The sequence below is a fragment of the Heterocephalus glaber genome, unplaced genomic scaffold (genome assembly GCF_053883595.1).
Source record: "Heterocephalus glaber isolate CG9 unplaced genomic scaffold, H.glaber_assembly_v1.0 deba00001813, whole genome shotgun sequence".
NCBI lineage: Eukaryota > Metazoa > Chordata > Mammalia > Rodentia > Bathyergidae > Heterocephalus > Heterocephalus glaber.
Window position 1 is genome coordinate 3,119,504 of NW_028258484.1, and position 18,260 is coordinate 3,137,763.

The 18,260-nt window shown below is 42.0% G+C and overlaps 2 protein-coding genes across 4 annotated transcripts in view; one reads left to right on the plus strand and one right to left on the minus strand.

Moving 5' to 3' along the window:
- Wnt3 (Wnt family member 3) overlaps positions 1–18,260 on the plus strand; it is an 80,219-nt gene that overhangs the window by 39,894 nt on the left and 22,065 nt on the right. Inside the window, exons 4-5 of one of the 2 annotated variants that reach the window (XM_004868672.3) lie at positions 500–987; positions 5,152–9,973. In XM_004868672.3, coding sequence (XP_004868729.1) covers positions 500–979 — 480 coding nt within the window. In that variant the 3' untranslated portion in view covers positions 980–987; positions 5,152–9,973. Of the gene's footprint in view, positions 1–499; positions 988–5,151; positions 9,974–18,260 lie in introns of those variants that run through there. The other variant, XM_087203906.1, reaches the window with a different exon arrangement.
- Positions 9,219–18,260, minus strand: part of Nsf (N-ethylmaleimide sensitive factor, vesicle fusing ATPase) — a 154,174-nt gene continuing 145,132 nt past the window's right edge. Inside the window, exons 18-22 of one of the 2 annotated variants that reach the window (XM_004868669.2) lie at positions 15,293–15,427; positions 14,271–14,384; positions 11,261–11,316; positions 11,011–11,107; positions 9,219–10,837 (exon numbers count right to left, since the gene is read on the minus strand). In XM_004868669.2, the coding sequence (XP_004868726.1) occupies positions 10,835–10,837; positions 11,011–11,107; positions 11,261–11,316; positions 14,271–14,384; positions 15,293–15,427 (405 nt within the window). In that variant the 3' untranslated portion in view covers positions 9,219–10,834. The remainder of the gene's footprint in view (positions 10,838–11,010; positions 11,108–11,260; positions 11,317–14,270; positions 14,385–15,292; positions 15,428–18,260) is intronic. The other variant, NM_001310283.1, reaches the window with a different exon arrangement.

The window sequence follows — 18,260 nt, forward strand, 5'->3', positions numbered from 1 at the left end:
CCCTTTCCCCTTGGCTCCCACTCACCACCACAGTAGCTTCCTCCTTGGAAAGGACGTCTGTGTCAGGAGACTGCCTGGGCCCAGAGTGACGGCTGTGGGAACAGGTACCCTGGGCCTTTCTGTGCAGTTTGGCTGGCTGTGTAGATGTCTGGCTGTGCAGTCCTGGGACCTGACTTTGAGTTCAGCCTCTATCCCTTTCTGTGGTTATATGACCTCAGGTGAGGCACTTAAGCTCCCAGCCTCAGTGTCCCCATATGTGAAACGGGGATAACAAACCGTTTCTTACCACTTTGAGAAATGAATGTGAGGTCTGTCAATGCTTGAGGTGTCACCCAGGGAAACAACTTTAGATCCGTACCTCAGTCTCTTCCATTCTCTTCTTGGCACAGAATAGGAATAGAGAAGGCTGGAGGGATGGGGGATGAGGGGAGTGAAGGAGAGTGGGAAGGTGCTCCCTGGAAGGGTCGGTCTGGGGCCAGCTGCTATTCCTCTTCTCCAGACCATCTTGGACCACATGCATCTCAAGTGCAAGTGTCATGGGCTGTCGGGAAGCTGTGAGGTGAAGACCTGCTGGTGGGCCCAGCCTGACTTCCGTGCCATTGGGGACTTCCTCAAAGACAAGTATGACAGTGCCTCAGAGATGGTGGTGGAGAAGCACCGTGAGTCCCGAGGCTGGGTGGAGACTCTCCGGGCCAAGTATGCGCTCTTCAAGCCGCCCACCGAGAGGGACTTGGTCTACTATGAGAACTCCCCCAACTTTTGTGAGCCCAACCCAGAGACAGGCTCTTTTGGCACCAGGGACCGGACTTGCAACGTCACCTCCCATGGCATCGATGGCTGTGATTTACTCTGCTGTGGCCGTGGCCACAACACTAGGACGGAGAAGCGGAAGGAGAAGTGCCACTGCATCTTCCACTGGTGCTGCTATGTCAGCTGCCAGGAGTGCATCCGAATCTATGATGTGCACACCTGCAAGTAGGGAACCAGGTAGGGTGAGGGGCGGGGAGGCAGGGAAGTGGGCTGGCCCATTGCCTCTTCTGGCATTTCCTGTTTTATTACTAAGCTACAGGAGACACACAGTTCCCATAACCAAGACAGGAAGCTAGGATTTCCCAAGCTTCATTAAGTATGGTTCTTGGGCAGCAACTTGGTGGATTATACAAAGCACAGATAATAACCAAGTGTATGCACGTAAGCCACAAGCAGTTGATTAAAACTGGTAAATTATGAGCCAGACCAGAGAGCCACTGGCTTTCGTAAGCATCTGTGGAGCTAGAAGAGAGACACTGTGGGGTTGGAAGCTGGCAGACCTGATGTCTGGTCCTGATTTTGCCCTTAAATTCCTATTCTTTCACTTTTTGGGACCTCTTTTCTTACTGTTAAATGAGTGGGTTAAAATACTTGAAACAGTGCCCTGAAAAGTCTCTTTTACCCCTTGGGCAGAGTCATTTTGCATCTACCTTGAACTTAATAGGCGAGTTTTTGCACAAGCATAAATCCTCCCAACCTTAGGGAGGTGGGTGGGGGAAGCACTGGATAAGCCTGTATCCTGACAGATCTGAAGCCTAGGTGGAGTGAGGAGCACCCTCAATGAGTTTATGGATGGTGATGGAAAGGAAGTAGGACTCAAGTTCAGAGTGACTGTGATGAATAATCAAGGATCAAAGTCTGGTGGATTATGTTCTCAAGCTTCCCAGAGGTGGCCTGTGTGGGAGGCACTACGCCCTGGCCCTCAGATCCATAGGACCTGATGGGTCAACGTGGATGTAGAGTGGTCCAGGAACCTCAGGTGTGTGTGATTCTAAGGCCCCTTTCTCCTCTTCTCTCCCCTAAGAAGGGGCCTAATATGTAGAAGTGTGAGCATGGGCTGGTCTAGCTTCTCCCACTAATTTCCCCAGAGGTGCTGTGAGGGGACAGAACTTGGTTCATTGAAAAGCACTTGCCTACTGGGTCATGGCTGGCCAGTGCAGGTTGGGGAGAGCATGCCACTCTGTGCTCTATAGGCATAGGAAGAACCTGACAGCATGGGGAGTAGCTCTGCTTGAGGTGTACCCCCTTCCTGACCCATTTAGGAAGACCCTTGATGGAGGGCAACTTATGTCCCTGGCAGGACAGAGTCCAGAGAGGCAGTTGGAGGTTTGACTTTTCCCAGTGTCAGGATAAAGCAATATGGGGAGGGGAAAGAAGACAAAAGTGAGTCACCCCTTGGTGGCTATGTTACCTTGGGTCCCTAGTTTCCAATCTCTGCAGTGGTGGTGGTGAGGGAGGTGTAGCTGAATTATGGGGCTCAAGTTAACAGATGTGAGTGTATCTCTGAATGTAGCACTAATAGGAAGTGTGATAAATGCCATCAGAGCCCTAACAGAGTGGCCACTGTGCAAAGAAACAACATCATTAGCTGTGCACAATGACATAAGAAAAGTCAGTGAGTAAGAAGACTCATAAGTCCACTATGGAATGTCCAAGTGGAAGGAATGGTGAAAACTACAGCAGTCACCTTCCTCAGATGTTTGCTGCGGCCAGAGCAGCACAGTGTCCCCACTATCCAGTGAGACATAGCTCTGGCAATTCTGAGAAGGGATGAGGGAAGAGCAGAGTTTTAGAACACTAGCTCTGGATGGGGCAGAGAGGGCCATTTGTCCAGCCTGTCCATTTTCCAGAAGGGCACACTGAGGTAGTGGCTGAGGCAGGGCCTAGGACTCTGCCTCCCAGAAAACCCACTATGTAGGTCCAGCGACAGCAGCCTTCACTCTCCATCAGTGGCTCTAGGAGCAAAGTGTGTCCCAGATATAGACTCTCGAAGCCCTGTTTTTTTCTTTCTTTTCTTTTCTTGAGACAGGGTCTTGTTATGTAGCTCAGGCTGGCCTCAAACTTGCAGTGATCCTCCTGCCTCAGCCTCCTGAGTACTGGGATTATAGGGGTGCACCACCATTCCCAGCTGCAGCTGTTCCTCCCACATGGGCATCTGAGATCTGCCAGGCAGGGAGGAGGGTGTTAGATTGGCCCTTGGTGTCCAGGAATCCCTCCCTGCAGCTCTAGTCCCCCTACCAATACTGACTCTCAGAAGAAGAATCAGGGATGTAGCTCAGTGGCTCAGTGGTAGAGTGCTTGCTTAGCATGCTTGAGGCCCTGGGTCAGCTCCCAGCAAAAAAAATGCATGCACACACATACACAGAAAGAGAGAGAGGGAGGGAGGAGAGAGGGAGAGAGAGAGAGAGAGAGAGAGAGAGAGAGAGAGAAGGGGTGGGGGCAGAAAAATCTGTGCTGGGGCTGGGGGTTTAGCTCAATGGTTCCGGTGCCTGCCTTGCAAGCGCAAGGTCCCGAGTTCGATCCCCAGTACCAAAAAAAAAAACCACAAAAAACAAAAAACTGTGTTGTTCATCAGTCCACTTTTCTCCCCATTTCTGAAAGACAGTTGGTGCTTTTCCAGTGTTATAGAAAGTGTTACATAAACACGGTTTCAAGACACTACATCCATGTAGTTCACAGACACAAGCACATCCTACCTGGCAACTTTGGAGCCCGCCTTGTGAAAAGCAGAGAACCATGTCCCAGCGCGGTACCCTTTTCATGAATACTCAGCATGTCCTGTGAATCTGGGAAAGCTCTTGCCTCTCTGGGCCCTGGCCTCCTCGTTTGTGAACTAAGGCTAAGAGCCATGTCTTGCTGGGCCATCATATGCATGAAGAGCCTAGCCAGTGGTCCAGTGCTCACAGGGAGACAGCTGAGATGTCGTGGCTGAGTGACTTCCCCCATTCTTGTGGTTTAGTCTGTAGCCATAGGCCAAAGATTGGCTGAGCCCCACTTACTCCTTTCCACCCCTTAATCCATGCAGACACTCTTTTCATGGGAACCTAAGAGAACTTGGCAGGGATGGCAGGGGAGAGTCGCTTGCTTTCTTCTTGGTGAGCCTGTTTGTCTTGGTGGTATAGGTAGAGAAGGGAGCCACAGAGCAAGCCTTGTACCCTCCACACTTGGTGGGAGACCTGAGTCACAGTGGCTTTATCCAGGAAAGTTGAGCCCTGCCTGGGTCCTGTGTGGGAAAAACACATTTTCCATAGCTTGTAGCTAGTTTTGTCCAGTGTCTTTAGTTAACCATCGATTTAGTACTTTAACACTGGTCCCTTACAAGTACCAGATTTATTCCTTGTAATAAACTATGGGTTATGATGGCTCAGCAAGACAGGACTCTCAGCCTTAGTTCACAAACGAGGAGGGCAGGGCTCAGAGAGGCAAGAGCTAGCCCAGATTCACAGGACATGCTGAGTATCCAAGAAAAAGGTACTGCACTGGGGCAGGGTTCTCTGTCACAGGGTGAGCTCCAAAGTTGCCAAGTAGGATGTGCTTGTGGCTGTGAACTACATGGACATGTGACTATCATCAGTACACTGGAAAAGCTGTGGACAAGAGTTAAGTGGCCTGGCCAAACCAAGCCCTAGATTTGTCACTAATCTGCTACAGGACCTTGGGCATATCCCTATAATCTTGCTGTGCCTGTTTCAGCCTGCGGAAGTCTTATGTTGGCCCTGTAAGCACCCAGAGGAGTTGAGGGTTGGTTGAGAATGCCCATGAAGTGGCTTTGTGCCTCAAATCCTTTGTGGAATGGAACTACACGAATGAATAAAACACACACATTGGTGCTCCCGTGGGAATTATTCATAATTAGACTTCCTCTGGTTTGGACGGCTCATTAATAAGCTACCTGGTGCCATAGAGGAACACAGTGCATGTCTGACACCAGCCCAACACAACTGGCAATTTGAGGATGGGGATGGGTGCTCACACTGGCAAGGTTTCTCTGTCTATGCTCAACAAGAATGCCTGCATTAGAGTGGTACCTGCCACTGGCTTCCCATGGCCTGAGACCCTCAGCTAGGAGTCCTTAGGATGCTCTACCACTGAGCTGCATGCACAACCCTTTTTATTTTGAGACAGTCATCCAGGCTGGTCTCAAACTTGTAATCCTCCTGCCTCAGCATCCCAAGTAGCTGAGATTACAAGTGTGCCCCACCACACCCAGCTGGGCTCTATCACTTCTAAGTACAAGAGAAGTGTCAAGATCACCTATCAGGAGGCTTTAACCTTTGTACTGTAAGGGATGGTCTTCCTGGAAGAGGAAATAGGTTTCTGATTCTTCTTATTTACCCAAAGGGCACTGGGAAGGGGTAAAGTGTGCGGCTGGGCGGATTCACCGGAAGTCTCATGGGAAGCAGGACTTAGAGCCAAGCCAGCCCTCATCGTCTGCCAGCAAGGAGCCAGCTGCACGTGGTAAATGACCTGGACCCAGGCGGCCTGCAGTGGGAGGCTCCTCCCTCTCTCATTTTATGTATCTCATCCTGCTCTGGTTGGTGTGTGGCTTTTACAGAGAGGCTTTCTTTTTAGTTCTTCAGGGTCTGGTAGCAACAGATCTAAGGCTTACCTTTGCACATATTAAATAAAAAAAAAAATCTGCTCCAACAGAACAGGCTGGGCTAATGTGAGCTCTCGGCCCGGTGGTAAATACACAAGCGTGGGCAAAATTCTGTCTCCAAGCTGCTTCTCATGGTCACAGTCCAGGATGCCTGTGGGGTGGGAGCTGGGAAGTAGGACAAACCCTTGCAGTCTCCTTAGTCTACTCCCATTCAAATCGGATACACTTTTCCATTCTGATAAAAGCCATAGGTGTAACTGGGATGAAGTGTTGGGGAGGTCCTCAGCGATTGTTCAAGGAAGGCTGAGTTTCGAAGAACTAGTTTTGGGTGACTTATTTGAAGAGTAACTGGGTTTTCAGCCTCATTTTCTCTGTAAACTTGTTCTGCACGAGAGGCAGTCAGATGTCAATATCTTTTCTCCTACCATTCTGCAGTAATTTTCTTGCAGTGGACATTGTATATAGATAGGTTATGTATGGGACAAGTCTTCTCCAGCTCAAATGGCTTTCTACAGAAACAAGCAGTGTCTTCGGCAGGGGCTGTTCAGTCCTTCCCAGCCCTGCTCACCTGCAGGTTCTCCATAAAAGCAGCCCCAGATAGAGCAGTTGGACTCTAGGTTGCCTTAGTATACATTTGACAAAGCACCAGTGAGAGCAGAAATCTATACTGCAATTCCAGTGTAGTGACTAATAGATGGAAAGGGTGAAATGATTCATTTTGCTCTCCAATAAGGATGGGTCTTCCTGCATTCTTTCCCCTCTTTGGTCTGTGTGAGTAAACAGAAATGCAGAGTTCTGTAACAAAGCTCTTCCCCCTCACCCGCATGTGAGATAGCATCAATCTTTGCTGTTACCAAGGATCTGGATTAGGCGTTCAAAGAGAGCAAGCAGTCACTTGTTCCTGGGATAAAGCATTTCCCAGCTGAGTTCTCCTTGATGCACACTGGTCCTGCTGAGTGTCCTGGAGGAAGCTAGCCAAATGGAGGCAGATGGATTTAATAGTCTGGATCCATCCAACAACTCTCTCTTAAGGAGAATCAGAAAAAGAAGCTGCATAAGGGGAACAGAGCAGAATAAAGACCTATCTTTCCTTCCTTCTGTCTGGGGTCTACCTAACCATGACCTAAGATACTGGGTCAGCAATCTCCGGGTTTTACAGGCGGGCTTTCCAGGATGGTCATCCAGGAGCTGCCCACACTCTCGAACCTGATGACCAGGAGTACTGCTAAAGATAAATATCCCTGCCCCTCCACAGAGTCTGACATGTCCTCCCCATCTCACTGTAGACTGAACAGTTTTAAATCATGTCAACGGGATAATGCTTGGTTTATGTGAGAATACTTCAGCAGAATGGATACAAATTTTTAAGTCTTTTCATATCTATGTATTCTATATTAAAAGTGATAAAGTCATGTTTCTGGGGCGTATTCAAGTAGCTGACAAGTAATTATTTAATAATAGTACATGAGTGCATTGTAATTATTCTCGCCGCCATAGTCAGGTAATAGTATCCAATGGAAATTTCCTATCAACCTGCTGTATCCAAAGTTTTGTAAAAAGTTGTAGAAGTTGTTCTTTTTGATTTTATATTCAAAAAGTCTTTTTATAAATATTATTTATTATACAATGTATATATCTTTGAGTTAACTAAGATTATATATTATATAAATATATATATATTTGGAGAAAATATATTTCATCATGCAGTTTTTTTCTGTTAAAGTCATTAAAGAGAAGGTAAAAAAAACTTAAAACGGATACATTGTACATGTGTGGAGTTTTCAGATTCATGCTCAGGAAGTCATGAGTATGAACCTAAATGTGGTGGCCCCAGCTAATTAAATGACCAAATTAAGGTCATTTCCTCTTGTTCTCTGAGCAAGATCACCTGCGATGTCATGAAGATAGGTCTGGTCTGCTACAGGACTTATGGTTTATTTTGTTCTTAGTCAACCTCTAACAAATTTTTGGTTTTAGAAATAACTAGTTTGGGCAGTAATTAATTTCATAGACTTGAGCACTTTCATCATACACATTAATGTCTCAGATACTCCTAAATGATGTGGGTCAAGGCCAGCAGATGATGGGGCCGGCTACTGCCTCAGTTCCCTCCTCACTAGGTTTTCATGTCTCGTGAGTAGAAATGGCCCTTCCTGCTAGCTCCACAAACACTATACTGTAGAAAAGGTAGGGAAGGGGGAATATATGTGTGAGTTCAAGGATGAGATGAAATACAGGCAAAAGGGAAGAAGATAAGGAAAAAACTGAGGAAGGCAAGAGAAGATGGTTTCATCCATGTGGCCCTGAGTAGAGACTTGCACTAATGCCATGGCTGGTCTACATGCTGAAAGGAAGTTAGTTCAGCACAAGTGTGGCTGCTCTACTACCATCACTTCTAGCTCAACGGAAAACTCTCTAGGGAGCAAACATTTGTCTTACCACTAATCTTATAGTCCCAAAATGGTGAGACTAAGTCAGCTGTGGGGGAATTATGTGCTGGGAAAATCTCAAAATGAGTTTTCCTTGCAAATTCTGTCCTCAGTTACTTGGGATTCAGTCACAGGCACTACATCTTAATGTCATGGTGCCGACACAGCACACACTCCCTACAGGCTCATCTCAGACCCAGTCTCAGCATGGCTGCCAGGTGCTGAGGAACTTAAGTTCATCTTGCAATGATTTCTGAAATTTACATGCTTTGCTGAACTGTCAAACACACATTGCCCAGTCACTTCTTTGAAGAGGCTATGGATCAAGCAGCCAGGCAAAAAAAAAAATGAAATCCCACCTTTGCCTTCTCTGTTTGGGTTTGGTGATTTTTTGTTTGTTTTATAACTGTCTCAATGCTTCAGCAAGTCTGTTGATCAGGATTTGGTTATATACACTTCAATCTACTCCATAATTTTGTGATTGTGGCTGAAACTAATTTTTATACTATGTAAAGATAGCTGTAAAGCAAAACATTTCAGGTGTTAACCAAATTACACAATTTTTCTGTATTACATTTTATAAAAGAGTTCCTCAGGGGCCGGGGATTTAGCTCAGTGGTTCCGGCGCCTGCCTCGCAAGTGGAAGGTCCCAATCCCTGGAACCAAAAAAAAAAAAAAAAAAAAGAGTTCCTCAGTGAAAATGTAAAAATAAATTTAAGAAGGATAAAATAACCTCTTTCTGAAGTTACTGGTTAAATTCACCCATACACAAAAAACTCAAGGCAGCTGGAGCTCCTTGCTCTACCAGGCCACACTGCACAGAGGCACTCTGCCGAGTGTCCTCTTTCCACAGCTCCTGGGGTGCTGACTCCGCTGTCAGAGAAGTTTTTGGAGTTGGTCTCTTCCCTACAGAGCTTTGCTGATTTTCTGGGGTGCCTTTGCCCTAACCTGAGCCAATGTTGAGGATCAGGGTTTAGGCTAAGAGATCTGATGGCTCAGAAAAATATGAAAACTATAAAGGACACCAAAATGAAGTGTGGGAAGAAATCTCACTGAAACTGTCCCTTGATTTATACATTTCACTGGAAGGAATAATTCTGAGAAACAGCTTCCCTTTCTGGTGGTGTCTTACACAGTTTATGGCTTTCAGTAACTACCTCAGTTTTTGTATAAAGCATTAAGATTGTTGTTTATTAGCATCTTTTGATATGCTAATAATCTTTTCTTTTTAAATAACTGTACTTTCTAAATAAGAGACTTTTAAATAAAAATATCACCCATCTCCTCATGATGTAACAAAACAAGGAGGGGTTTCTTTTCTTCATATGTTCCTATTAGTGATCTTTGTTGTTTTGTATGAAGTATTGGTCTATAGAACATTTTCAGATAAATTTACTCTTTATTGCATTCCTTCATTTGCACTGAACAATATAATTATATTTTCAATATAGCTTTGGACAAAACACAAAGACATTAACCTCATTTAACAAGAGACACAAGTTAATACAATGTGTGCTGCTTCATAGGAGGGGGAAAGAGGCAAGATCGCAAAGACAGGGAATCCAGGATACTGGCCACCAGGAATCATAGAATTCACAATATAATCTACTGTTTTAAAAGCCACAAAATAAGCTAGGGGTGAAAACCCAAAAGGACACAGAGAGTAAGCTTTGGAGATGATTTGCTTCCTACCGTGGGGACAGATGACAGAGCCATACCCAAGTGCTACTGCAGTGACAAGCCTCTTAGACAGTGTGTGACACAGGCACTTTAGGATGGCTTCTGATCGTTTGCCTTCAAGTTTTAAGCAGCAGTGGGGAGAATGGCATGCTCTGCAAACGTCATCACCACAAATGATGACCTAATTAAACTGTTTCTAATTCAGTGATGAGACATACCACCTTCAAAAGGACTCTATGAGCTCTTCTACCCTTCGGAAGAAATGTGTGGAGGGTAAAGGAAGTGCCTTTAAAGCATTTGGATGAAGCACTTGGATGAAGCAGTCTTCAAAACATGGATGCTAAAGGACTGTTCAGGGCAGAGGGCTAGAAAGTGGTTTATTTTTTGGTATATATAATAGTGTTTTATTTTCATGCCAGATAGCACAGAAAATTTAAAATATAGGAATGACAAATTCTAAGTCACTGGGCTAAGGAAAAAAGAAAAGTGATAACACTAATAAGCCTTTAATATCATCCTAAAGAAATGACCCACTTACAGTTGGACACTAATTAGTGCTGAGAGGTTTGTGAATTACTTTATTTTAATAACTCCTTTCTGTTTAGGGGTGTACATTTTCCCATACATATAGTCTTTAGCAATATCTCCAAGTGGTAATGATCAGCATATCTCTTACCACAGAGCCAGTTAATTACATTAAGGGGATGTCACAGCCAACACAGTAATAATCTGACTTTCTAATAAGAAAGATCTCCTGATTGCTGCCTGGAAACATCTCTGAAAATGATTAAAAATGGGATCTCGGATATTCAAATCCCTGTTTATGGGAGGACCTTTAACAAATACCCAATTACTTTTAGTGTTAATACAGGGAAGCTGTAACAGAATCCCTCAGAAGCCACACCTCTACTCACTGCTCTTTGCATGTAGAAGTCTTCCTTTTAACAGGCCAAGTGTTGTTTTGTGTTACATACAATGACAGTTTTGGATGAATGGTGGTAGTAGGGAGCTTTAAATGTGTAGTGTGCTCAAATACAGCATGTCTCCCACACACAGATTCTCAGAAGGAATGAGCTTGTATGGAAAGGTAAGTACAGCATTCTAAAACAAGTTTACACCTTTCACAAAACACTAGACTATCTCAATAAGCATGAGGAAGGGAGTATTATTGCATTAATCATGCAAAGCAAGCGAGTACATTTTGAAGGTGGTTCATTTAGTCCAGTATCTTGAGCAAGATGAATGAAGATTCCAGGCCATCTTCACTTTGGTCACTTCCCTTGGTCACTGTAGTCCACTTTCAAAGTCAAGGGGGCTACTGCAAAAGAAATACCCAGAAACACAAACAAAATAGATGAGCGCTTGCAAAAAGTCATTCATCATGAAATCACTAAGAGTTGCTTAATGTTTTATCTATGTTTTCCACTATGAATTTGCAAAAGAATGGTCACAGCTCCATGCATTTAAAAGCAGGTTCTAATAAATATGTACCATCAAATTTTTTCCTGCATTCTGACAAGGAAGTTTTGCGAAGCAGGACAGGGAGAGCAAACCAACAGAACCAACTTCCTTGCTTGGTCTCTCAGACCTACAACACAGGGAAAAATTCTAATAAAAGGAAACAAAGTTATCTAGGAAAGAAATTGTTAAATTCATATTCCATGTGTGCAACTCTTAGGGTAGGCATTGGGATTTAACAGAGCAGGCCATTTAATTGGTGATCTTTGCTTCATGTACTTACGCTCCTTCTTCTCTTAAGAGGGCCAAAAATTTTTTCACGCGGTACTCAGGATCCATCTAAATACATTTGAAGAAATAAAAAAGACAAGTTAATAGTGCCTTCTAACAACTATGCACTTACTTCATGAAAATGCTTCAGGGAAATACTTGGTTTCATACTTCCAGCAGTACTCTACTGAGTCACAGAAATGTGTCACCTGTTCCTTAACCAGTGATTTGATACATAACAAAGCAGATTATGTCATCTAACAGAAGCAAACAGTACTTCCCTTCATGGAGAACTGCTGTGCATTGGATACAAATAACCTGACCCACTAGTCGCAGGCACCTCGGCCAAATGTTCCTTCAGCTGGTGCCGGTGCAGAGAGGCATAGCACACCTGTGAGGCATCACCTGTGAGACCAGACCTCTGGTCATTCATGGCAGTTCAAATGACATCCAATTCATAGGACTAGTATAAGAGTAAACCAAACTTAAAGAAACCAAATTGAGGTTAATGAAATAACCAAAATATAGCTTAATACCTCTATTTAATCAACTTAAGCTTGCTTAGGCCCAGTGTCCCTTGCATAGTTTCTTCTCTGCAATGAATGGAAAAGTTGTGCTGCAAAGAAAACAGTGAAGAGTGCTGCTGACTCTGATATGTTCTCTGGGTAACTGGGTCTCTCTGACCATATTATGGATCTAAGAAAGGATGGTAGGGGTTGATTCAAGTGGTTGGTTCTGGTTATTATCGCTCTTGATTTTCATTCTATATTCATATTTACATTAATTTGTTAAAATACATTTTATGCTCATTGATCTACCATAGATGTGAAGTTACCTAAAGAACCATCATTAAAAATATCTTTAATTTATTAAGATGAATTTTTATTGTAAGAAACACACCTCACCTTTAAAACATGTACTAGGGTAGAACTCTGTTTCCAGAAGGGAACTCCCTGCCCTCCAGGAACAGCTTTCAGATGCTAAATGCAGCTGTGGGTGAGTGTGCAACTGTATTCCCCACTCCATCTACTTTATTATTATTTTTAAAAGATTTTTTTCTCTTCTATCGCAGAAAACATTGAACAGAAGTTTCAAATCTATCAAAGTTAAGAGGTCAGGCTACAAAGAACTAAGAAAAAGTAGGAACTGCTAACAAAAGAAACCTCCTTCCTCTTTGGGAATAGAATTACATATGAATCAATTGTCAAGTTCTTTTTAAAAAATGGAACTGGCTGGAGCTCAGTTGTAGTCAGTACTTGCAGGTCTTTGCCCATTAAACATATTTAATATGTGTGAGCAACGACTTACTGACTTGCCTGTAGCTATGGAATTAAAAGTCAAGAGAAAGGGAAGAAAAAAGTAATCTAGATAAATGACTTTATTCCCTCAGGTGACATCCAGTCAGAGCAGATCTTCAGCACTGTGCAAGTTTTAACAGAATTGTGTATGGTGAACAGAGAGGGAACATGACTTACATTCTCCTAAACTACATGCTTCATCACTGGGGCTCAGTCTCTGCAAGGCAGATCTAAAGAGAAGCCACTCAGCTGCACAGAATCCATTTGACATGAGGGGTTCAACCTCAGAGGCCTATGAAGTGTCAGTCGCTCAAGATTAGGTCTGAGTGCCCCTCTCTTTTTCTACCCCATATATATAAGAGGCATTACCTTCCTCACTGACCTGCAGGCATCAAAGGAAGAGGAAGGGAAAGAAGTTGAAGAGAAAATCCCACATAGTTTCTTCTGTGCAATTATTGAAAAAAAAAATTGAAACTAGAAGAACAAGACTAGAGCTGACTTTTTGACAGATTTATCTTTTTCTCAAGGAAAGAGCCAATGCACCTGTATGTGTACCTTTATCAGAAATAAGCCTAAGCAATAAAAAAAAAAGCCTGAGCAAAGTGCTTTGTCTGTGACTAATTTATTGCTCATAATGGAAAATAAATTGTCCATCTGAAAGTTCAGTAGATTGAGGTTTCTGAAAACCACAAAAATTTTATTTAAACTAAATTTTCCAGAAAGGGTTTAAAATTAAAAGCATTCACTTCGTTTTCATTTTGTGATTGGTTTAAGAGCCTCTTTCAGATATAACCATAACTGCCTGAACTTCCTCTCTGCCCCCAATGCTCATACTGGCCAAAGGGGAGATCTGCTCAGTAATGTACAAGGCTTTCTTGCCCAATCAAGTCTGGGATTCATTCATTCATTCAATGAAAGTTTACTGAGTAACCTACTATGTGTCTGGCTCTGTTCCAGAGACTGGACAGTGAGAGCCATGGTATCCGAACTCACAGAGCTTGGTAGAGATATACTTATTTAGTATTTCAAATGAGGACCGGAAGACATAGGATTGGCACATGGAGGCATGGAATTCTAAAAAGGGGAAAGGTAAGTTGCCAGGTGATTGAGAAAGTCCCAAAGAAGTTTCAACTGTCTCTTCTCAGGCAGCAAGCTTAGTCTTCTATGAGATGTTGGATGCATTAGTGCTACAGTAATTTGAAAGAAATTTCTAGGAGCCTAGTCAGGGGAAAATACATAGAGCTCAAGTCTAGTCTATAGCTCAGTTAGTCAGTCCTTCACAGCAGTCTCCTAGACCTCCTTTGGTATATGTACACCAACTTACTGACCTCTGATGGACTATACCATCCCTCTTCCACCCTAACTGCCTATGTGATATTGGCTAATTCACTGATAACCTGTGGACACACAATACATGCATCTCTAAAACAAGGGGACAACTAAACAATTGCTCCTTAAAGTTCTTTCTAGTTTCAAGATCTAGTGACTCTAGATTAAAACTAAAAGTAATTTTACAATATTTTCTTCTAGTTTTGAATTTTAAGACATGAGAAAGAATTAAGTTATTAGTTGATCTTACAAGCAGGCTACTAATACTACTTTGAGTTTAGAAATAATATAAGAATTATAACAAATGAATTAAAACCTAAGCAAAGGAAATACTGAAACTTCTTGGTGTATTGTGAAGTTTCTATGCCTGAATCATGCAGAAAAGGAGGACCTTACCTGCAGGGACATCTCGATCAACATTAGCAACTTCTTGATTCCTATCCAGACTTTCTTCCCTTTGACTTGTTGTGCAATTGTTGTACGTTCTTTATCCTTGAAGTTACCCAAAAGCTACAGAAACAATAAGCAATAATGAAAGCACTTTTGCAGTAAATACATTAACAACGTTAGTTAATTCTCACATTTACTCTTAAGAGAACAGTGGTAAAAGCTACCTGGCTGGGTTAAGCTGCCTACTAGGTTAGACTGATGGGATTCCCTCATTTTTTTTTTTTTTTGGTACTCAGGACCTTGTGCTTGTGAGGCAGGCGCAGTGCCACTGAGCTAAATCCCTGGCCCTGTGTATATTAATATTAATAAAAAGTTCAATGAAGAACATTTTTTTAAACAAAAAATTTAAGAAAACATCCCGTCCTCCATTTTTGGGGGGATGAGGTTTTACTCTGTTGCCCAGGTCCTGACCTCCTGGCCTCAAGGTATCCTTCTACTTCAGCCTTACAAGTAGCTGAGACTTCAAGTGTTTCACTGTATCCAGCGTTTCTGCATTATAAACTTGTTAGTAACATTCCTTTTATTTCTATAGCTTTTTTGAAGTTTCTAAGGCTTTAAATCATTCCAATTTGCTTAATACAAGGAAATGTGCTGACAGCCACTTTGAATAACCAATTTTTCTACACAGCGATTACCTTGCCCCCAACCTTGCACCTTCTTCACCCATCCAAGTTCTTGGTCCACATAATCTACATGCACTCCATGCATGCTGAGCACAGAGTAATTCACTCCTGGCAGTTTGTGTGCCATCTACACCAAGGAATGGAAAACTAATGACTTCACTGTCAACTGTACTCTTCTTCCTCTGATTCTTGAAAATATCTGGAAGCAATACCCCTCTCATGTTCTAGGTTAACTTAGAAACCAAACACCAGGTGCAATAGCTGTGAATCCCTCAGCATTATCTCCAGCCTCAACACCTTTCTTATAAACAGTCAACAGTGTGCAATCCATGGACTCATTTTCACCTCCAAAGCTTCCAACAGCTGCTCTCCTGTGGCAATATTGGGCACATGGATGGTGGTGCTGAAGGCATTAAGCATTTCCATTTCCTGAAGGACATCTTTGCGGCTAGTGGTCCCAATGATAAGAAGCTTGCGGCCCTGATCACGGGAGAAAATGTGTTAAAATGAACAGAACAAGACTAATTAGGAAACTATCATAGGCTTGAACAAAATATGCAGAATCATTCAATTGCATAAATGCAAATGATTAGACAAAAGAGAAGAAAAATATCAGGATTTTCCTTAGGAAAATCTGGAAGAAAAAAAAAAAGTATCCACAATATGAATCAGAAAGTGGTAATATCTAAACACCTCCTTCTCATTCACATCAGTAAAATAATGGATTACTAAATCAGAGATATATAACTAGACACTGAAGAGTATGTCTATAATTCCTTCTTCAGAGCCAACATGGCATATAGATGGTGGGAACAAAGGGGTAAAAAAATGAATGAAAGGAAAGCCTGTATTGCCAGCTTATAAAGCTTTTTTATAATTTCTAGAAAGAGCAGGGTAATAATAATTTACATTTGTACAATACTTAACTGTGAAATGCATAGGTTAAGTGTCCTAATTTTCTTATATTTAAACATTTCATATTTTACAAAAATATATGAAAAATGTTTAAAAATTATGCCAAGCTTATGCTACCATTCCTAATTCCCTCTCCAGAGGCAATCATTTTTAACTCTCTTAGCTCTCTTCCTCTTTTTTTTTTAGTTTTTTGAGACAGGGTCTCAAGGGTCTCACTATGTAGTTCAGGCTGCCCTTGAACTCACTATTTAGACCAGGCTGGCCTCAAACTCACGATTCTCCTGCCTCAGCCTCCCAAGTGCTAGGATTGCAAGTATGTGCCACTATGCATGGCTTCTCTTAGCTTTCTTCTTGCATTTACTTCCATAGTAAGGTTATAGTATTATCTTTATTTTCAATTTTTTATTAGTACATGTTTATAGTACATAATGATCACATTCCTTGTAAGGAAGTTGTTACATGTACATTCACATCTTAATTCTTTTTTCATCCTCCTCCCATCTCTTGGTCCTTCCTTCCCTTTTACAAAAGATCAGTCTTCCTATTTCCTATGATCTATCTTTTATTTTACTCATTTATATTTTGAGTTTCTCATATAAGAGAAACCATATGATATTTAAGCTGTGTCTGATTAATTCAATATTATGGTCTCAAAGTGCATTCATTTTCCTACAGATGACTCATTTATCTTTCTTTATGGCAGAGGAGTAGTCCATTGTGTACAAATACCACACTTTCTTTATCCATTCATCTGCTGATGGACATACAGGCCATTTTTAATATTTAGCTATAATAAATTGTGCTTACGTAAGCAGCGGTATATACGTATCGCTGTAAAAGCATTATTTTTTAGATTTTTGTAAATATTTATTGACTTCTTATTATAGAAGATGGGGATTTACTTCTACTTTTGCAGTACTCCTCTCACAGTAAGACCATTTTCCTCATCCTTCCAGTGGAGTTCTTTCACAATGTTCAGTTAGATCTATCTATGTTCACTATTTATTATGATTCTGTGAATATGATTTACAACTAAGCCATGTATAGTACTGCTGGATTTTCTTTCTCAGACAACATTTTATTTATTTATTTTTTTGTTCGTTTGGTTTTTTTGGCACCGGGGATTGAACTCTGGTCCTTGTGCTTGCAAGGGAGGGGGCGGAACCACTGAGCCAAATCCCCAGCCCCAACATTTTATTTTTTAATAGTTAATAATTGCCTTTTCCCACTTTGTTCATCCCCCAAAAACACAACCATGAAATTCCTTTCAATATATTCAAATACATTAGGTAATTTGCTGTTTGGGTTTTTCCTGGGGCTTCTGTCCTCACAGTTTGAGCTGACCACTTCCTAGGCCTGCTATACAAACCTCCCTCCTTAACAATGTCAGATCCCTGGTAATCCTGCCTTCTTTTTCATTTATTTCTTTTCTTTTCTGAATGCATACACCTAAAAGCTTCCTCAGAAAGGGTGCACAAGAAGCAAGATTTTAAAGATCTTACATGTCTTGGAATGCTTTTACTCTATCCTTAATACTGTATCCACTATCTTATATGTAGTAGTTTGATTAGGTACACAGAATAAGGTCAGAACTTTCTTCTCATACTTTTGAAAGCATTGCTTTTAATTTTGTCTTTATTGTCTTTTAATTTTCAGTGCTGCTGGCTAGAAGATGTGCCATCTAATCTCTGACTCTAACTTGTTTGCTTTTTGTTCTAGGATAAGTTTGAGAATCCTTTATCTCTATGTTTTGTAACTTGAAAATTATGTACCTTGAAATGGGTCTTTCTTACTCATTTTGCTGGCACTAAGTAAGTCCTTTTGGGGGGCATTTTTTGAGACAGGGTTTCATTTATGTAGTTGAGGCTTGCCTCAAACTCACAGCAATCTTCCTGCCTCAGCCCCCCAAGTGCTGGGATTATACCATGCCTGGGGATGAGTCCTTTCTAAACTGGGAATTCCAGGGGCTGGGGATTTAGTGGTGCTGCTGCCTGCCTCACGAGCTCAAGGTTGTCAGTTTGATCCCCAGTACCAAAAAAAAAAAGAATAAACTGGAAATTCCAATCATTCAGTACTAGGAAATATCTTGGATAATTTGAGATTTCTTGGATAATTTGAAATTATTTTCCTGGGGCTCCCCTCATGCCACTTCCCCACTGTGATCCTCCAGCAATTGGATTCTAACCCTCTAAAACTAATCTAATTTTATTTACTGCTAGTTTTTTACTTGTGTTTCTAGTACTTTTGGGGTTAGTATATGTGCTGCTGAAGCGAGCACATAGTTTGGGGATTAGTATCAACTTTCTTATTGCTTTCATATTAAATCATTTCTTATTCCTAAATGCTCTTTGTTTTTTTGAATGTTTTCCTTTTTAACTGCCTATTTCTTTTTCTCTTT